General features: G+C 32.0%; 2 protein-coding genes across 21 annotated transcripts in view; one reads left to right on the top strand and one right to left on the bottom strand.

Moving 5' to 3' along the window:
- The window catches only part of LOC105220753 (supervillin), a 363,739-nt gene that overhangs the window by 243,919 nt on the left and 97,233 nt on the right, over window positions 1–22,587 (top strand). For 18 of the 19 annotated variants that reach the window (XM_054228592.1, XM_054228584.1, XM_054228583.1 and 15 more), the window contains one exon: window positions 7,671–8,115. In XM_054228592.1, the coding sequence (XP_054084567.1) occupies window positions 7,671–8,115 (445 nt within the window). Of the gene's footprint in view, window positions 1–1,833; window positions 4,390–7,670; window positions 8,116–22,587 lie in introns of those variants that run through there. The other variant, XM_054228587.1, reaches the window with a different exon arrangement.
- On the bottom strand, window positions 11,212–12,922 carry LOC105220758 (uncharacterized). Of its 2 annotated transcripts, XM_054228606.1 has the most exons (3): window positions 12,649–12,922; window positions 12,029–12,575; window positions 11,212–11,998 (listed from the first exon to the last, which is right to left on the bottom strand). In XM_054228606.1, exons 1-3 carry the CDS (start codon window positions 12,775–12,777, stop codon window positions 11,646–11,648), a joined length of 1,029 nt encoding a protein of 342 aa, XP_054084581.1. In that variant the 5' UTR covers window positions 12,778–12,922; the 3' UTR covers window positions 11,212–11,645. The 2 variants fall into 2 exon arrangements, with proteins under 2 accessions (XP_054084581.1, XP_011195548.1); XM_011197246.3 differs by having other exon boundaries at window positions 11,212–12,575; window positions 12,649–12,919.

Raw genomic sequence — 22,587 nt, 5'->3', positions numbered from 1 at the left:
TTTCGAAAAAAACGCGTTTAAAGTTTCGAGTATAGCGGCTTATACCTGCGAGTGGTCGCTCTTTAGAACGCTGCCATTCAAAAACGTTTCAAGATACGATCTTGACCATTTCACTGGATATTTTTGAAAGTTTAAATTCTCGAATAAGCAAAAAATTCGATTTCTTAAAAGTGTCACACTGGTATAGCCCCTTAAATCTCATGATCTCGGCACCCAATTGACGGACCCTCATCTTAATATGATTCCATTGTCAAAAGGTGGTCTCAATAAAGTGTTGATTTCAAAACTGCTGGATTCATTTATTTTGGTTGTAATGTTCCAAAGTATACTGAACAGAGTTGTCAAATACATATGTTAAATTTGACAGTTTGTTTGACAACTATCCCTCTAGGAAATTCAATTGTCCTTCGAATCTTACAAATGGTTAGCCCAGAATCAGAATACTTTCTTTTTTGTTTGAAAAAAAATAGTGAAATTTCCATTAATTCCAAAATATATTTTTTACTGTCTTCTTGGAAATTATGTATTTAAGTGGATTCGAAGTAAAATTCCACATTTTTTGAAAAACTTGACCAAATTACAAAATTAGTACTATTTTCATCACTTAAAGACCATCTTTGACTTTGTAAGGCAACGCATAAATATTTTTATTTTTTTTTTACTACTTCGATACAAAAATAAACACTTTTTGTTTTTTACAAAAACTCCCTCTACTCAAATTCACTTTTCATTTTGTTTCACTCACAAAATTTGGAAATAAATTAAATTTAAAATTTTTCTTGCTTTCTCGTCGTGTTTTTTCATGTGAAGTGTGTTAAATTTTTGTATGCCAAATTTTAAGTTTAAATTGTTTTAATTTGCAAATTTTTCAATTTCATTCGGCTCAAATATAAATAATTCAACAAATTTACAGTTTAACAAATCAGCGACGCAGTAAAATTCTTTATTTTTCCAAGAGAACATAAAATATATACGAAAAAAAATTATTGAGTGATAACAGCGATCGCTCAGAGCCGCGCTGCTTTCTTAAGCGGCATATCAAATTTGAAAAAGTCGCAGGCACTTTATTTACATGTGTAATGTGTTTGTGTTTATCTGAATCTATGAAAAAATAAAGGATTGAAAACATTCAAGAGCGATAAGTAGCAGCGTAAGAGGTGAGATTGTGAGCGTTTGAGGGCGGTTTTCGCTTTGTGCTCGCATGCGATAAGTTTTTAAGGGGTTTTATCGCATGCTCTCAAAGCGGTCACACGCTGACTTTGTAATATGACTTAAATATTTCCTCTTTTCGATAAAATTCAAGCAGCTGGAAGCTGATCTTTTGGGTATTCATGCTTCATTAAATTAGTTGTGATTTTACTATGGTGACGAGAGTAAGAGTGCCTTGAGAATTGAATCGAGCATTTTTTAAGGATTTTTGTGAAAAAAGATTTTTAAGAAAATTTAAATTAAAAAAATCGGGAATTAGGGGATTTCACTGATAAAATTAATTTCAAATTTAGTTTTTAAATTAAAATTAGTTTTTGGTCACTTAAGGGTTAATTTACAAACCTCCGTAGTTTGAAAATAGCACAGCAACAACAACAAAAACATTACTAAATTAAAAAGTGAAACTGTTAACTAGTATACAACAACAATGCATACGAAAATAGTGTCAAATGTAACGCCAACAACCAGAACAAAGCACTGCAATGCGTACAAAACTAAATCACGTAGGTAGTCTGTAGTCCTCTTTAAACGCCGACAATATATACAAGCTAATGAATATCTCTTTTATATTTCCACCCTCTGCAAAAAAAAAAACAACAATCTATATATAAAACATCAAATCAGAGCCCACATCACTGCCAGTATCCGAGCGCTTACGCTTCTTCACCAATCTCACCGAAGCGGCCAGTCGCAGCGCGTCCAGCTCGTATACGCGCAGCCCATCGCAGCGCTTCCTCACCGCAAACGATCGCTGCGGCAGCGCCAATTCATTCAGTCACAACAACTCGTTCACCTTTACGCCGCGCAGCAGTTACAACGGTGGCAGCACAAGCACCAGCAGCGCCAGCGTTACACCCACACCGATGGAGTGCTGCTCGCCGCCACTCTGCGATCAGCAACAGCTCATCTCAATCAACGAAATCGACTCGCCGCTACAGTTGGATAGCGAGCGGCACACACCAAGTCCACCGCCTGCGATGCCCATACCGCATGCTGCGCAGGAGTCGTCGGCATACATCGCTTTGACCAAGTCCAGTTCGCAAACTTTGTTGCCTTCGTTGTTGGCGCACCGTTTGGCAATGTCCGCGCCAACGCCAACCTCAGCGGTTCCGACATCGCCGTCATCCTTGACGCCGGTTACGCGCCGCATTAAAATGAAGACCATCGGCAAACTACTGATGCCGCACACATTCCTCAATAATGAGCGCAACAGCTTACAGAGTTTCAGCAGCAACGCCAGCGAGAATGGCGTGTGCGTCAGCTATGCGCAAAGCGACACTTGCGAGAGCGAAAACGGCAGTTACATTGAGACGGACAACAGCAAAGCGCCACCACCGGCGCCGCTAAAGAAAATCGGCAAAATCAAATCGCCGTTCATCGAAAACTGTTTGCAAATGCAACAAAAACATCATCAGTTGAACTCCAAATGCATGAAGTACGATCACAAGTCGACGCCACACAACGCGCTCGAGAATAATGTTAGCAACGGCACGGTTGGCAGCGGCGGCGGTGGTGGCGGTGAACGCGATGCGAACTCGCTACCGCCGCGCAAGCCGCTACAAAATGGAAATGCCAGTTTGCCGCCGCCGCCGCGCATTGAAACCAATGAGGACAGTAAAGCGGACACGGGCAAGGAGAATAATTATTGTGATACAAATGGCGCGCCGCTATTGGCGCTTTCGCCAACAGCCTCATCGATCGCGCTTTCCGAGCAACTGTCGCATTCGCCTGTCGTCGAGATGCGCAAGAAGTTTACGCGCATCATGAGCAGCGCGACGATGTCGACAGTCGCGCAGCGTCACGCCGTGCACTCCCTGACCAATGGCACGGGCAATAGTAATGGTAATGGCAACGCGCAAGCAAACGGCAGCAGCGTACACAGCGCGCCAACAACGCCACGCAACTCGATCATCGACGATAAGTTTGCCAAATACTTTGGACTCGCAACCGGTGGTAACCAACAACCGTGTGCAACAACTACAACCAATAACAAAGCCGTTAATGGCAATCAACGGACACCACGCGCTCAAGAACAAAACAACGCGGCGGCCGCGCGCACAGTGGGCGCTAGCGAAACCAGTCTAAGCTCACGCAGTTCCACCAAATATCCACCACTACCGCCACCTGATTTCGGTCACACGCCAAACGGGGAATTACATGTTAGCGCCAAGGAAGCAACAAACGAACTCTCATTAGCAATGAATAGCAGCAGCGCAACGCCACACGAAGCGATCAATCATAATGTGCGCAGTAACTCGAATACCCCGTACTATACGCCGCCTTCGGTGTGCGCCTACGATGTAACACTAACACAAACTTCATCCGCTACTGCTTTGACCAACACTGGCTCCGCGGTGCAAAGGCGGCGCGACATGTCGAAGCGCCAACGCGCCAATACAACTAACGTCACTTTCACGCCCACTTCAAGCAACACAAAAGTATACGGCGCACAAGCAAACGCGGACACACTGAATACAGGGCGCACGCGTACATTACGCTCGCGCGCGCTGACCTTAACGCATGGTGTACCGTTGCCAGAGGTCAAGCGCTTCGAGGATATTGTAGTGACAAAGGAAGAGTTCCAATTGGCGTCCAAAGAGTTCGAGCGTATATTTTTGGGTGTCATTTGAGGATAGCGCGCGGCAGCAAGTTGAGTTGAAGTGTGGTTAGAAAAAGCGCGCGTCCTGACGCGCTGGACTAGTGTGTGCGCGTGCGCATGCGCCGAATTAAAAAGCAAGCGCCGGGAGACGCAAATAAACTACAAATGTAACAGGCTGTGCGAAGTATTTGCCGAAAATGTGAAATGTGTTGCTTGCCAAAAGGATAATATAATTTAAAATTTATAATATATATATTGTTAAATTATTAATAAATTCAAAATTAAATCATTTTGCAAAATTGAAAAAAAAAAACAATATGCGAATTCTATAAAACACAAACAAAAACTAAAAGTTAAAAAAAAAGACAAAAAATAATTAAACGAAATTCGTAATTTGGTTGGCTGAGTTTTTGTCATATTTAATTTTTAAAAATTCCAAAAAAAGAAATTAAAATTTTTATAAACAATTTTTTCGAAAACATATTTTGAAAAAAGTCAACACTTGTTTTAGCGCTCTGCAATTGTAGCTAGAGTGGAAGCAAGTGTGTGCGTTCGAAATTGAAATTGAATTGAAGTCCAGGCGACTCCATCAAATTGCTGTTGCTGTAGGCTACGCATATTTTTCTTAAACTATTTTCTATTTTTTCATATATCTATATTGATATCGTTAACGATTATCACATAGCCTTATGCCTTGAAACGAAAGAAAAAAAAAAAAATAAATCAAAAACGAACTTGAGTGAAAATTTTGTTGTATACCGTAAAATGACACTCATTTATTAACAAAAAAAAGCGAAATAATATACCAACTTCCAAAAGTGAGCGAATTTAAGAACCAATAGAGAAAGCAAACGAAAAAAAATTAAACTAAAATAAAATATACTTAGAAAAAATATATAAAAATGCTAATAAACTAAAATAATATTGAAAATTGAAAAAAAAGAGATAATTGTTGAGATAAGAGAGTTGAGTTGCTAAGCGAACTGTAATTAAAATTTGTATAATTATTAATAATTAATAGTGTCTGAAAATAACGTTAACTGTTGACTTATATGTTTAGGCATTAGTGACCGTTATGTAATACCGCCTAATAACTGTTTTTTATGATATTTATAAAGTTCGTATTACACCATTTGAGTATTTGAAAGTTCAATGTTAATACCGTTACTACATTATTTTTTTATTTATATATTTTTTTGTGCAAAAATCCATGTAAACAAGGCTAAAACAGCTTAAGTCGATTTTAGGCAATTTTCAAAAATATTTTTTGCTTTCAATTTTTTTTTTCATTTGTCTTAATGGCGTTTGCTTGTCTTTCTGAGTTCGAAATCGACTACAAAATATTTTTTTTTATTATAATTATTTTTTTGTATCAAGAATATTTTTTTCTTTTTAGTCACTGCTATTTAGTTCGTTCACCGCTTTTTTCATAATTTTCTATTTATTAAAATATATATATTTTTTGGTTATTCGTAGTTATGTCTATGTACTTTATAAATTTACTGTTAGTAACGATTGTAAAAAAAAAATTAAAAAACAAAAATTGTAAACTTTAAATAAAACAAATATTATATAAAATCAAACAAAAACACAAAAATAAAATCCAACTCGTTGCTGTAAAAAATTTAAACAAATTATTTAACAACCGTTATTAATTATTATATTTTGCAGTGTTGTTGTTAACACACACACTTATAGATTTAACTACTAATTATTTAAATTAAAATAAAAAAAAACAATTAAGTTTATATGTAAATGCATTTACACGCTTATTAAATACACTTTTTTGTTTATATATTAATTATTATTTTTTAAATTTTTTTTATTTTATGTTGCGCTCTCTAACGCTATTGCTTAATAATGTTGTTAAATTAAAAAAAAATAAATAAAATATATACACACACTTGAAAATAGCAATTATTACAACATAACTAAATATACTTATACCGTTATGTACCGTTACAACTGTAATTGTTTACTTTAATAGCAAATAACAATTAAATAAATAAATTAACACTTTCGTACGAAAAAAATATTATTACGTACATATATACATTCCGTTATAAGCGCTTACAGTTATTATTGTTAAAATATATACATTATGCTATTTGAAAAAATATGCTGTTTCTAGGTTATGCGCATTTTTTGTCTTTTCTTATTTAACTTTACTATAAATAATATTATTAATCTGCATTATTAGTTAGCAGCTGCTGTATATTTTATGTGCATATTAAACGATTTACGAATACATATATATATATTGGCGCAGAAATGTGTGCAGATGTTAGAGCAAAATAAATGATGAGAAATGTCAATTGAAAATATTGAATGCGTATTTTTTTTTTTAAATTTAAGCTAAGGAAATGCATACATGTTATACATTAAATACAAAAAATAATCAAATATATATGAAAAAAGTAATAAAAATATTTAAAAAATAATAATAAAAAGCAAAGAAAAATAAAAAAAGATAATTTTTGAAAAATAAATAAAAAAAAGTAAAATCAATTAAAATATAAAATTGTAAAATAAATAAAATAGTAGTTGAATTATAAAAGAAAATTAAATATTGTGAACTTAGAAAGGGTTTATCAAAAAAAAAAAAAAAAAATGAAAAAAGAAATTTTTTTGCAAGATGATCCAAAAATAATTAAATATAAAACCGAAATTAAAAAATAAACCAAAATGTTTGTAAATTGCAATGAGGTAGCTACTTTCTCTTGGTTAACAAAAAAATTTAAATAAATAATCTATTGAATCTATAATGTCGAAATTATCTCGAGCGATATTTAAAAATGCTTAACAAAGCCATTTTTTATTTAATTTCATTAGAAGCGATCTAATACTTCGTTGCCACTATAGTCAACTCAAGGACTATTACCCTATTCAGCCTTCACCGAAAATATTTGAGATATATCTTATATTTTCTACAGCCCCTGTTTAGAACTCATCTCTTATTGTACTCGTCTCAGGTGTTTATGTAAAATTTTTTAAATATTTTAAACATTTATTTTTGAATTTTTTACCGTTTAATAATTTGTAAAATGTATATTTTATTATTTAACATATGTACAAATAGTAAATGATATAATAAGTTATTTTATTTATTTATTTTACATTTAATTTATTTTATTTTTTATCTTATCTTATTTTTTATTTTTTTATTTTATTTATTAGTAAAAATTTGTACAATAATAGTAAATGGTATAATAAGTTATTTTATTTATTTATTATATTTTCAATTAAATTAAATTTTTTTTATTTTATTTAATAGTAAAATTTTTTACAATAATAATAAATAATATAATAAGTTATTTTATTTATTAATTAATTTTTTTATTTTATTTTATTTTATTTTATTTTACTTTATTTAATTTATTTTATTTTGTTTTATTTAATTTAATTTTATTTTATTAAAAATTATTTTATCCAACATTTTTGATTTTAAAATATTAATTTATTTATTTTTTGCGTATTATAATTTAATTTTTAATTTGTTTAACCAAGAAATATTATGATAAACTTTATGGCATATTAAATCTATATTAATTATTCGTGAATGCAAAATTGCTGAACTGATGAATGCTTCTAACACTTTTGTTTGCGTCTAAAAAATATAAACAAACATACATAAATGTGAGTATTAAATTTTATTTTTTTAATTATTTTCCGTTATAAATTTTTTCTTTAATTTTTCTCTTCTTTTTGTTTGTAAATAACAGCGCATGCGTTCTATTAATTGCGGTTTGTCAACAAATTATCTATCTTTGCTGAAGCACATACAACAAAAACATTTGAAATTTTAAAAATAAAATTAAATAAATTAACTAACCCAACTTTTCCATTAATCTCTTCCACACAGCTGCTGCTCAATTGCCATCAACCAAATCGGCATTCGAACCACCAAAAGGCATACTCAAATCAAAATCGATTGGTGTCGGCTTTATGCCCATGGACTTGAGTTCCGAATTGAAAAATCGGCTGAAAAGCTCCACACACGCTTCCGTCTCGAATCTACGCAAATCGGCCACGACGCACAACGCCAATCGTGTGCTAGATGAGCAAGCCAGTGGTGTAACAGCAACAACAGCCGCTGGTGCACCACAACACGACGATGCCGTGAGTCTCGTGCGTAATCTCTCGAATTTGGGCCGTCCACCGACGTCGACGAGCGTTGGTGGCGGTGTGGCCGGTTTACGCGGCGACACAATCGCTTCGACGTCGGAAGGTGAAAGTTCGGGCGGTCGTGAAATATCGGAAATCATTAAGAATAGCGCCGTGGCACGCCGACGCAAACTGAACGATGGGTGAGTGTGAAACGTTATAAATGCTACTAACCGGACGTTGTTCGAGTGGAACTACCATAAATACATCCATACATGCATACATACATACAGCCAGGCAGGCATATGTAATCCTGTACACCCACTAACTGCACGGAAAATCGCTGAAATTAGTTGCTCGTTCGGTTTTAAATGCATTTCATATAAATAAGCGAGTTTAGTTAGTCACTAATTATAGTTTATAAAGTTAAAAGCATAAGTATTTGTATTTGTTTAAGTATGTTCGTATATGTATAAGTGAAACTAATTAGTTTAACTCTCTCATTATGTATGTACATATATGTTAAGTTGTTTGTGTCTGTGTGTGCATTAAGCTCTAATACTTTAGTAATATTAATATATATATGTGTACGATGAACTAATTGTAAATATATGTAATGTATAAATATGTGGCATTTTTGTACGACTCCAAAAATTAATATTAACCATATTTTTTATAATCACTTTACGAATTGATATTGTGCAACTAAACGCTAGATTTAACAAATAAAAATAATTAATATATTTATGCATTCAATTTGCTGCTAAATAAATGAAATTGTATTGCTCATGCCAAATAATGCAAAAAAAAAACTTTAGTAAAACAATTAAAATTACTAAAAAAAAATGTCTAAATCGCAAAAAAAAATTATGAAAATTCGAAATTTTGCCGGAAATCATTTTTTGTACTAACACAGCAATTGCTAATAATATTTAATATATATGTATGTGTTTTTTATTATATGCACTTTTACATAAGCTAACAATATTTATTATTACACATTAGTCGGCAGGACATTATATTAAAATAAAAATATATAAATGTTTATATAAATTTTTGATTTAAAAATTATTTTGAAAACATTTTTGTATTTTTTTTTTCATAAAATATACCTAAAGAGTAATTCTAAAATCAAAAGAAAAAAAACTAAAGATTACCCCCATGTTGAATCATTTCAATTTTTGTATAACAAATTAATAGTTTTCAAGTGATAAACTGCTAAATCCCTTAAAATCATATCTAAAGATTTTTTTTTACTTTTTTTATACATACACTTTTACTTATCTGTCATACTGTGGCGCTTTTTATACTCTCGCAACAAAGTTGCTAAGAAAGTATTTTAGTTTTGTTCACATAACGGTTGTTTGTAACACCCAAAACTAAAGGAGTTAGATATAGGATATAGGATAGGATAGATTATGTATATCAAAATGATCAGGATGACGAGACGAGTTGTCCGTCCGTCCGTCCTTGCAACGAATAACTTGAGTAAAAATTAAGACATCTTGATAAAACTTGGTACACATCATAACCACGCCCACCTCCCACACAATGGTTATGTTGAAAATCACTAAAAGTGCATTAACTCACTAACGGAAAACATCAAAAACGCTAAATTTTATAAAAAAAATGGCGGAAGGAAGCTGCAAGCATGTTTTTTTTTTTAATGGGAAATGGACGTCAGAAACCACATATGGGCCAAAAACCATATCTCAGAAACTACTCGACCGATTTCAATGACATTCGGTATATAATCAGGGATGTTGTGACAGATTTGCTGAATATCAGAATGGCACACCAATTCTGATTTTCAATTGTGTCACAGAATCTGATTGGATTTTCATCTTTTAGGATATAAGCAAAACCAACATTCGGATCATCTGATTTTTTTTTGGAATTTTAATCATATAATTACAGTGAGTAACTTTAACGGGAAGTCAAAATAAATTTGAACAAAATATCTCAAATCTGTCAGCTCTGAAGCACTCGGTTTGTATCTGATAGTTAAACCGATAAAATTGATTTCTATGACACCTAAAACCAATAAGATTTCTGATTCGAACTTAGAAGCAATAATATAAGGATTCATGACACGAAGCCGAATTTTTTGTCGGTTTGAATTTTGACACCGACCACTATCAGATTCCACAACAACCCTGAATATTTTATTGACATCCTAATGACACAGATAAAAAATCGAAATCGGATCACAAACACTCCTACTTCCCATATAACTCAATTTTGTATTACATCTGATTCCTTCACTTTTTGAAATATATGTACATCAGGAACCAATGTATTTGGTGTGTCTCTGTACCAAAACTGGTTAAAATCGGGTCTTAACTTCCGCTAGCTCCCCTATACCTAATTATAGGGTTTCAAAAATACGGTAAGCTTTATACCTTATAAATCGATTAATATGTGAAATATCTTAGCCAAATTTTACGCAAGATTTACGGTCCTCAGAACATTGGCAACGGCGAATACCGCATCATATATTCTATATACGATGATTTCCGTTATCCTATTGGAATTTATACCGAATATATGGGTCAAATTGTGTGTTATCTTAATAAAATTACATCAATATATTGTGAGAGTATAAAATGTTGCACCCGACCTTAGCCTTTCCTTACATGTTTAAATACAATTTTGTTATGAGAATTTCCGCGTACTTATTTTACAGAATATATATATATAAAACACAAGTAAATCGGCTTAAGAAATATCACCTCGCAACTGTTCACAGATATTTAAATTCTCATATACACCAATATAAATACATAAATGTATGTAATAAATAAACTACAAAAATAAATAACTACCATAACCTTAAAATTCATAAAAGAAAAATATCGACATTTAGCAACCATCAACAGCAGAGTAGTTAGATGCGTTAGTTAAGTACTTTTTTTAAATGCCACTAACAGCAGCAAACAACCAGTTAAAGCACCTACACATTTAAAAAAATTTAAATACAAAAAAGTTATTTGAAATCAAAATGAAAAATCCATATTTACGATAACTGTATATATAATTTTTTGTTTCGTTTTTTTTTTGCAATCAAACAGCTATATAGCTCAAGTGAAACCATCAAGCAAATTTTGGCCGTATCAATTTAAGCCACAACCACCACCTCAACACGAACAAACTTGAGTAACGCTTAAAACCTACAACCTACAAAGCCTGAAAATGACAAATGTATAGATAACTGTGCCATTTGAGAAACATATTTAGCAAATAAGTTTTCAAAAACACGCTTACACAGTTTACAAATAAATACGATATGGTTTTACATAAACTAATTGTAATAGCGAATGCTTATATACATCTATAGAAAATGTATAATTTAAGTTAAAATGAAATTCGTTTATTCTGTTATGCGTTATGCAGCTACATATTGTTTAACAAAAAGAAATGCTGTTTCCCCTCCCCACGACTATTAATTACGAGCAGCAAACCGTAATACTCATGTATTAATAAAAGTTAACCTTTTTCGGAACAAGTTTACAAAATTGTGTTTTTATTCTGCCTACATGTGAAATATATAATCTGTGTACTATACGCAGCGCTGCTTGCAATTCACACTTTCAAAAACATAACAGCTTTACTTTTAAACAAGCACATTTAAATTTTTATTTTTTTGTTGTTTTTCTTGTCCATTCCATTTCACAAACATAAAAATAATTCATTTCAAACTTAAACATTATATATATTAGGTACACATAACAAATTACTTAGCAGTCGGCGATTGTGTTGATGTCATTGAAACATGTGTGTTGAATTCATAATATGGTGGCGTGCATTCACCGTCAAATACGTCTTCTGAACCAATTGTTGTTGAATCTTCTAATGGCATTGACTCCGTATTAACATTAATAAAATCTTCTAATCTAGGTGGTTCATTAACACCAATTTGTTGCACCATTTCCACATATTCTCTACCAGCAAGCTCTTCGGTATTTTGCGTGCTGGGTAGCGAAATAGGTTGCACTTGACTTTGTGGCAAAATATTGTTGGTTGTGTAATCTGCTGGATTTAAATTTGTAGTTGGACTAAGTGGCGGTATAAGCATAGTATCTGAAGGTGTTATTGTTGTTGTCTGCAGGTCTGAAGGTGTTATTGTTGTTGTCTGCATGTCTGAAGGCGTCGATTGTAGTGCTGGTGAACCATGCAACTGCGCCATTTCAGCCTCTATATTGTGTATAGCTGAAGCTGTAGCAACTTCATTAGTTTGTGCATTTTCTTTGGTGTCATCTGCAGTGGTTGCACTTTCAGTTGTATTGTTATTCTCAGTATTACAATTGCTGCGTTGTTCTTCTTCGGATTGCTCATTTTGCAACTCCAGCTGTCGGTCGTATTCCCAAACATCTAAAAGCATTAAATTTTCTTTTTTTCTTTCACACCATTCTCTCTCGCGTTCTTTGCGTATTTCATCATCACTGTATAAGCACACATTTCTATGTCGATTTACCGCTTTTACAAGTAGTTTTTGTGTTTTTTCTTTGGTCCAACGTTGAATGCGTCCTTGACGTGTGAATTGATTGACAAAGTCTTGTACAGGATTCCAACGATGCATTAAAACGCGACATGGTAAACGTAGACACAGTTCTTTCAGCTTTTCTTCATCAATTTTACGCTCGAGATCTTCACGTGTAGGTATCTATCGAAATTTCGTTAATTATTAGGTTTGTTTGTATTCATAATTTTCTTATAATTTTGGTGTTAATACTCACAAAATCTTCGACGAACATTTTATACAATCCCGGATTTTTCATACGTTGTTCTTTGCTTATGCCGTATTCCTCGTACAATTTTTCAGCAGTAAGCTCTTCCAATCGGAAGAGCATATTATTTGGATCCATTTCGAAATATTTAAATAAAATTAAGCGCGCATTTATAAACCAATAAACAACATAAATTCCTCTACTGAATGCAGAACCAACAAAACTAATTTGGTTTCCAGTGCAGTCTTTCTTATTGAATGTTGAAAAGAGATAGCCACTGAGTGCTTTAACGTCAATGGAGTAGAATGAAAACAAACACAGATATTGCCATATTTTTAATTTTGTTCTGCTTTTTATGTTCACAAAGTAATTTGAAACACATCAGATATAGCGAGAATTATAAATAAATATAGTAAATAAAACAAATTTGCTTAGCATTAATTATATTTGATACGTGTGTTTGGAGAATCAAAAAAAATAAAATCAGAAAAGGTGTTTGTTTTCATTTGGCTGCTTGTGGAACCCAATGCATTCCAATAGCAACCAATACAACTCTGTGTCGATTGCAATTGCAAACAACTTGACGATAAATGTCAACACACAGCAACATACAATAACTGATTGGATAAAATGCAAACAGAGAACAAAGCTTAAATATTCAAAACAAAACGCGCCGAAATCACGATTGACATTTAAAAACAAAGAGCCGAGTGCGCCAACGTAAATTTACTCTTTGTACAAAACACATAAACCCAAACGTTGTATACGGGACGCCGGTTCCACACATTTGTTGATTCGTTGCAGCAAACGAAGGTGCAAGCCGGTAGGTACGAAGAACGCTAACGCAGAGAGCAGCCAATTGGTGGTAGCTATTGCAGCTCCAAACAAACAGCTGTGGAATGGGGCATTGAAGTGAGTTGTCAGCAGCAAGAGTACGTTGTGGTAGCGGCTACATACAAATATATCCACATTTATGTACGTACGTTTATAAATGCCAAATGAAAACAAACGACGTCTGGTTTGGCTGCGTCTGTGGTTGAAGAGGCAGCAGTTGAAACGAACATTTTGAATTCCCTTTTGTGCTGTGAGTCTACTACGAACGAGTCAAGTTAAAACGTTTGCTGGAGAAGGTGGTGTGTACGCGAGTTCGCATATTTGTTTTTGAATTATTAAATATCGGCGCGTAGCTTGCAATATAAAATAGTTTAGCTAACAAAGTGGAAAAGTGTTTGCCGAAAAAAGCATATCATATTTTATATTCAAACATTTTATACATAGAATTTTAACTAATACTCGTTAGTACTGAAAATAGTTCGTAAAGGGCGTAGAATGCAACCGGCTGTGGAGCTTACAATTTTGAATATCTAACCAATACATACTTACATACATACGTGTGTGTACATTAATTTCGCGATTCGCATCGCTGACCAAAACAAGGGTCGTTGTGGCTTGGTGCGGTGCGGGTAAAAACACAGCTGGCAGCGCATATTGTATTGCTGAACGAAGTTCCACCGTTTTTATGACCATAAAAGTGTAAAACAAAAATTAAGTGAAAAAGTAGAGCATTTTTTATATTGCTCGATAAAACGTAGAAGGTGGCTCAGCACTAGCGTATTTCAAGCAAATTGAAACTATAAATTTATTTGCTTCAATTGAAAGGTTTTTAAACAATTAAAAAGTACAATTGTTTTTAAGAAATCGCGTCTGCAGTTCATACATGTGCATATCAACAAATACGAATAGCATTACAACAATTAAAATCAATTGAAAATGCAGCCAAGAAATATGTAAAACGCTTGATAGTGCATTTGTATTATTCAGCGCTGATTACTTGTGTAAAGCATTTTGCAAACTCGCTTTAAAAGCTACCGCCCTTGCAAACCAATAAATGCGTGTGTGTGCATAAATCATCGGCGTTATCAGAAAGTTTAAGGTTAGTAACAACATTTTTTTTAAATTGTAGTTTTTTGTTGTTTAAAAGTTTATGCAAATATTTTTATCGGTGTTACTACATTCTTTGAAATGTTAGAGGCAACTTATAATTTAAAATTTTGCTGAAAATTGTAATTTTTTGCAACTTTTGAGTAGTTTAGTTGGTTGTATGTAGAACACATCGGGGATTCTCCTAAAAAATTCTAGTATTTTCAGTCAAAGAATAATAACAAATAACTCCTCCTTTAAATTGTGGTTACTCTAAAATTACTTCTCTTTAATTCACGCAAAGTTTTATGTATTTTAACAGTTTGAATATCCATTTATCAAATTCCGTGTATGCACAATTGTTTGAACAGTCAAATTATATGTTTTTTTATGGATTACGTAAAAACAAACAGTTAACAATAAATTCTATAATTGCACATGCCGGGAATTCATTATTTTTAACAATTAAACCTGAAACCGTGCTTAATTTAGATTTTGTTAAAAGTGAAATCTGTTGGAATGCAACTGGAAATGTGAGATTTTAAGCAAAATACATATATGCATATTAACACATGGCGTTGCTAAATTTTATCTTAAACGGCTTGATGTTTATATTTTAAAATAATTTATGCGACTCATGCATTCCTGATAAGTTGGTTTAAATTTTTGTTTTGTTTGTTTTGATAGCTTTATGAACAATTTTTTAAACAATATGCTAATTAAGTCTTCAAATTGCGCCTACTTTAATTACATAACATCTAGCATAATTATTATAAGATTATATAATTTCAAGTTTTAAAAGCCCACCCACTCACACCTCTCAATTTGTTGGTAAACGCATAATTTATACACGCATAAAGTTAAACCCATTTTAACTCTACAACAACTGGCGTTCCCCATAGAATTTATAGTTTCAAGCATAGCAAAATGCATAATTTTAGTTTAATTGCTCATTTTGCCCTGTTAATTGGCTTTCATTTTTGTGGAAGACCTAAAAGCAGAGAAACAATTTGCATGAATTTGCATATTTTATAATGAAAGATAGATGGTTTGTTTACTTTACTTTTCTTATTTCTTACTTACTTGCGCTTTCTTAGCTGCTGCTGTGCCTTAAGATAGGTCGGTCACCATGAAATTGATGGCAATAATATATGCATAATAAAAAAATTGAAATTTATGAAGAGAAACTTGACTGAAACTAAAAGTGAGCTTAAGCGCGTATGTAAATATCGGTGAATGACTGTAAAATGCTTAGTCAAAGCATTAATGGATCACACATTAAGATTTTTATTGAGGAATTGTGAAGTTTTTTAAGAAAACAGCGTTTGATCTTGACGACTAAGTGATTTGAATGGTTATAAAGATCAACTGAGTTAATTGAAAGTGTGAATGATAAAAATTTCAAAAGTGAACAAGAGGTGTTGACAAAGTAAAAATTAAGTAATTTGTATGACAATGCGCGCTGATTGAACTTGAATGTTTTGTGTGATTTCAATTAGTGCTTTATAGATATAGTTCATATAGTTTACAACAATTTTGTGCTTTTGTTAAATTACTTAATTGATATGCGTGGACAACAAATATTATTATGAATATGTAATGTTTCTGCGCCTAATTTAGTTGAGTTGTTTTTCCTCAAAACCATTACATTCAAAAACAAAAGTGAAAAATTCTCCAATTTGGTTAATATTTCTTTATGTTCTATTAACTTACATATCTTCATTTTAAAGTCATCCACTTAATGACCTAAAAAGGCTCGACTATAATAAACTTTGAAATAACAACAAATTACTAAAAGATAATATTTTGAGTTAGAAGTTTGTTGGTTTACATTGCATTATAAACAAACATAAATAAAGTGCGCCTGCTTTAAGCCAAATAAAGATCGAAATCGATAAGGCACAATATCAGAACGTTTGTTTGTTTATACAGATGTACATTTGTATGAAAATATGTCTGTATTTATACTAAGTAAAGCTGCAGCTACACTTCGTTGAACGATTGAAATTGAAAACCTGACTTCATTGAGTAATTAAAAGTCAGTCGTCACCTTATATGTATGTTTATCATAAATAAATATGTATTTCTAAATGCATACAAGCATATGGAAGTCATATAGCAGTTGAATGCATGCATTAATGTATATAGAAAACCGTTTGTCGGTAATACAGATTTTCAGGATGCTTAGTACACAGTTAAATAAAAACAAAATACATCTATCGTGAGTGAAAAAAATAGAATAAAATGAAAAATAAACACTTTTAGAGGCAAGTGAGTATGTTGTAAAATGAGCTGACTAATAGCATAATGTGTTAAATACAAATTTATATACTTATATACAAGTGAGCAGCTATTTATATACATATATACACACATACAAGCAGTTCTATTATGTGCAATGTGAGATGAATTATTTACGGAAATACACCGCCATACAAAGCTATTAAATGCACCAAACAAATGCAACGGTTCTCTAAATACAAACATACATATATACTTGTGTATGTATATTGGTAGACCATTAAACAACTGCATTCTTTATGCCTTCATATAATGCACTTACTTTGTACATTCGTGTAAATAAAAAAAAATATGCGCAATTAGACTTGTAAGTCTGCTTAAAAGCCAAAGAGATAAACCGTCTGTGCTGGCGAGAATGCATTTGCATCCTAACACCCACAACTCAAAAACAATTATTCAATTTTCGTTGAAGCATTCAAGCTTTGAAGAGATTGTTTACAAAAAGCAAAGGCACGTATATAAATATATAACGACCGATGCGTAGCTGAAACGTCGCCGCTGCTACTTAAGCGCAAATAGACAACAGACTGGCAGACCGGCAGACAATGACCGCTTCCAAATCAAAACCATCTACCTACTTATCTATAATACCTTCCTGCTAGACACTATCTGCTTTTGTACACTCAATCGTCATTTGGCGATAAGCAGCTAATAGAAGAGGTTAATCACCCGCAGCTTCAATTGTTCAGCTTTTCATTCATTCATTTGTTCATTCATTCATGTGGTTGGTCATTAATCAATACATATATAATACATGAATGCATGGGTTATGTATGTGTCATTTACTTAACACTTTTTGAATGCTGCTCACGTTTTTCTCACCCAAGTAAATGTAGTTAATAATGATTTTTGGATATGGTTATTAGGTCAAAACTGACTCTTATTCCTAACTGAAATGCTAAAAGTTGATATTTGTTGTAGACATACGGATAAGTAGAGACTATTACGATTTTCATAGCATACTGCCAGGCGTTGTAACAGATATCTATATTAACGTGGAATTAGTAATCTCTTGAGTAAGTTTTATGATCTTCAAAGCTTACGAAGCCTTTCATTGAATCTTTTGGCTATCACCTTTCGCTTGAAAAACTTAAAAAATATCTCATGAACTTAACATAGTTGATGCAAAACGAAGGTCATGAAATAAAATCTCTTTGATGCAGAAACTGAAATATTTAATCAAGTAATTCGCACGACTTTGGAGTTATTAAAAAGTTTATATTTATAGCAAAATAGAAATTCGAGGGAGAAATTTAAAATCTGTTGATCCTACATAATAATTAACAAATACATCTCCGAAGAGCCACCAGTTGCATTCAATAGAAGAGAGTATGGAATTCCTCCCAAATGTGGAACAATCTCTTAGTAAGAGCAGTTAGTATTTGATTATGCCAGTCTCTTCGATTTATACCAGTTGTTTGTTCGATTTGCTTTACACAAAGTATAATGGTAAAGTAACTTGAAGTTAGATTTTCTAATTTACTAATTTTTATATTGAAAGTGTTGTTTGTAGTTCTTTTTTTGGTATAATTTTGACAGCTGAAAATTTTTAATAGCAAAATTTCTACTCTCTCTTCTCTAAATTCCTCCTTCCTCTAATTTCCTTTTTTTATAAATTCCAATATTGGTAAACATTTTTACTATCCATTTTTGTCTATGTTTTTTATTGACATTTTAATAATATAAAAAAAAATTGCAAAAAAAAAAAACCAAAATTCGTCGAGATACGGTCCGGTGGAGTGGGGGCTTTAACACAAAACGGTGCATCCTGGTTAACGTAATTTCAACCCTTGTAGAGATCTAAACACACAAAAAACAAGAAGATTAGCAAGGATGTCGTTATCGGGTTGACCATTTAAAAAAAAAAAAAAAATGGCGTCGACTTTTTTTTTACCCGATTTTTTTTCGTCCTTTTCCAATTTTTTTAAAAATGATTTTTCAAATCAAAATTTTTGCAAATCCAAGGCAGACACGATAGAGCATTGTATAAAGAAGATATATACCACATTTCAAAGGAATCGGTTCAGTAGAAGTTGAGTTGAGTTTCAGTAGTAGTTGAGATAACATGTCAACCACCACAAAAATAGTTTCGAGAAAAACGCAGTTAAAGTTTAGGATACCGCTCGTCCTCGAATTTTGAGAAATCCTTCCAAGGTCATATTTTTGAAAGTCTAAACTTTCAAAATATGCAAAAAAAAAGATCGAAGACCAGAATTGATCGATTACAGCGCTCCATAACTAGCATATGTACATACTCACTGATATTAAAAAAATCAGGAAAATACTGTTTCTTTGAATAGAAATTTCTCAAAATACTTTCAGCTGTTTGACAAGCATAAAAACTCATTAATCTAATTTTCTTCGATAAAAGCAGGTTTTATGCTACAATACATACCCCAAAATACCCAACAATAACAAAGTACAAAGTATCAAATGTACCAAAAATATCGCAGTTATCGAACTAAGTAACTTGCCTAGCCGTACGCCAATTAATACGTTTTCGCATTTTCTTAATGATCATTACGTATTTACATTGTCGTTAAGCAGGCGCGCAAAACTTCACGCAATCGATCACGTCATTGACGGTTTCTAATTACTTTCCTGCTGACTGTTATTTTAGTGCTACATTATTTGTTTGTTTTGGTTTTAAGTTTTTTATTATTTTCTTTCGCTACTTCACACCAGATATGGTAACAGCGTAAAAGTGGAAGAAAGTAAATGAAAACAAAACAAAAATAAAAATAAAGAAAATAATTAAGCAAATAAAAATTTATTCACGTTTTCGGGGGCACCTTAATTTGAAGCCTACGCTTGTTGTTGTTGTTGTTGTTGTTATACGAATTTAATGTTTGTAAAAATAGCTGTTAAATTGTCTGCGTTGCATAATATGGTTTTATGGGTCTCTGAGTCGCGTCATACCTCGCTTTCTAGTCAAGTTTACTGTATTTTTTACCTTTTTTGTCTGCTGTCATTTAGTAGAATATTTAGCAGTTTTTATGTCATATGTCATACTTGATTGCACCCACAACATCATTAACGGCATGCAGTGGATTACGGTGCTGAACACGTGCGGATATTTTTAATCAATATTATTTGGGTATGCCTCTAGGAATTGTTTTAAAAATATATCAATTTTTGTTCTATAATATCTCGTTGTTGGCATAATCCATCAACTCATGAACGGTGTGTGAATTATAATATAAAGGACGTTTACTAAAAGTTTAACTGTTTATTGATACCGACTTTAGTGGAGAGACCAGTTTATAAATATTTATATTTTAACAGAATTTTGAAATAAGTCTTCAGTACATTCCATTAAGAGAGGGTAAGAAGGTGTATGGATATCCAGTAAGTTTGTCTCTAGCTTCACTATCAATATCTGGTGTTTTCAGGTGTTTTAAAGTAAATTTGACAATCAGCTGATATTTCAGTGACGTCACAATAGCGTGTGTTATCAAAGTTATTTATCTTCTCATCTCTCAGTGAACTTTTCTAAAAAAATAAGTTTTTATCTATATTTATTTTGTACTAATTTATATTTTTTAATTTCTTAGCAACCATTTAGTTTACTCCAATGAGCGTGTTCCATGACTTTTAAACTTTTTTATATTATAGTTGAAATTCTATTTTGAGCTTCACGTTCAATTTTAAATGTCGTCAGCAATAAAAATAGATAGTTCAACTGCAGTTTAATATAGATACTTTATATATATGTACGTCTATGACAGTATAGCTAAGGAGCTAAGACTAAACCATGTGTGCTAGACTATGTATATAATATATATGTGTTTCTAATAAGAACATAGAAACCGTAATATATACGCTTAAGTACATACATATATGTCTATATCCGTAGTTTCCAAGGCAATCTAATACCTTGCGTGTTAACCTTCTACCTACCATCACTACGTATCGAAGGTTGTCTAAGCTTAAGCTTTGTGTGGCGCTGCCTTAAAAAAATAATTGTTCATTATGTCTACAGCCTTGGAAAGAAAATGTGCAAAATAAAAATAGTTACAAGTAATGGCAGAACTAAAATTTTGTTATTATCAAAAGAATACTAAAAAACCAACTTATGATGGGTTTTAAGTTAGAACTCATACTTACTTATGGAACATTGATGAAAGAACACAGTTGGGATTATGCTATCAGATTTCGATTTTTATGCAAGAAAATCATATAATGAGACGTATTTCCCATAAAAAGTTGCTTGCTTTACCGTAATAACTACAAATTTTTATGAAGATGATCTCAATAAAAAGTTAATATCTTCCGTTCGCAATTTTATGGATAAAAGAGTATTGGAGCTAACATTTAGAGATCTCGAATTAAGCTATCATGACAAACCATACGTATAAGTTCATTAGAAGTATCATTGCATTTTTGTTCCTACTTTTGCTTGTTTTTTTTTTCGTTTTTTTGGCGCAAGAGATAATGGTATGTTATAAAACTTATTTCCTTAAAAACCTCAACGAAAAATTCGCCAAAAATAATATTTGCAAAAATAGCAAATATAATAGTTATCATTAAATATATTGCCATAGCTACAAATCCACAAACCAAACGGTAGATAAACGTAAAAATTTGAAGAAATTTGAAAAACTCATGCAAGTAGTAGAAAATAATGACATTAAAGCCAATTTAATGATGGCTATTGGAAGTTTGGCGCACTAAATAAAATAGTTAAAATAAGGAGAGGTATGCAAAAAATACAACAATAATAAATATTCAAAATAAAAATGAAATTCAGTAATAACAAAAATATGTTAAGACTGATACAGCCCAAAATAAAAAATAAAATAAAATAAATGGCGCTCAAAATCAAAAATATAAAACTATTTTTGTCTTTGTCAGTAACAGCTAAAATAAATCCACTTGAATGACAGCTAATCAAAGATTACAAATATTATTGGCAAAGTCATTTTCAGCAAAAAAGAAAATAAAATTTCGCCGTAAATCTTGATTTTTGATATCCGTAAGCCGCTTGTAAGTTTATTTTACAACGCAAATACAAAAAAAGTGAAAGTTGCCTCATTTCTTTTTGAATTAATACAGTAGCTAATGAACAGGGATAAAAATTTTATTTCTACAAAATATTTACAGTGTTGCCTTCCTATTTGCTACCGCATTGATTGCATGTCGCGAATTTTTTTTTTTCGAACTAATCTAGTTAAAAAAATTTTAGTTAACCTTAAAATAACAAAAAAATGTGAGTATGTAAATGAAAAAATATGAGGAAATACTAAACATTGTATCACAGCGCCACCTATCACATGTTTGAGGCAAAGACAAACCCGTTATATATTATACCATACCATGTATAATACCTTTCCAGAACAATTAAATGATTTTTCGAGTTTTACTCAATTTTCTCTCTCAATATGTAGGGTCCCTAACTAAAGAAAAATCTGTACATATAATAATCTCTTAAATTTTTAGTCAATAATCAATTGATTGGTTTACTTTAAGCTTCCGATCCGGCATACCTAGGAATATATCCAAGTATTAATGATACAAATATAATTAAAATGATATCGACTTAATAAGGTTATTGTCTGGAACCAAACAAATTCTTAAAATAAATCAAAATTCTTAAAATAAAAAAAAAGCTATAAATGTCGAAAGACTGTATCTACTCTTTTTTAAAGATAATCGTGTATATGATCCCTTTATCTTCCAAAAACACAAGCCACCAAAAATATCTTTTTCTTCTGCCGAAAACTAACC

This window comes from Zeugodacus cucurbitae, chromosome 4 (genome assembly GCF_028554725.1).
Source record: "Zeugodacus cucurbitae isolate PBARC_wt_2022May chromosome 4, idZeuCucr1.2, whole genome shotgun sequence".
NCBI lineage: Eukaryota > Metazoa > Arthropoda > Insecta > Diptera > Tephritidae > Zeugodacus > Zeugodacus cucurbitae.
The sequence above is the reverse complement of the archived record's forward strand: the minus strand, read 5'-3'. Positions and strand labels throughout refer to the sequence as shown.

Bases quoted from the DNA above. Each gene is read 5' to 3' on its own strand.
- LOC105220758 (XM_011197246.3), bottom strand. From the start codon at position 12,777: ATGGATCCAAATAATATGCTCTTCCGATTGGAAGAGCTTACTGCTGAA. The intron at 12,576-12,648 runs GTGAGTATTAAC...AAATTTCGATAG, and splicing joins AAATGTTCGTCGAAGATTTT to ATACCTACACGTGAAGATCT.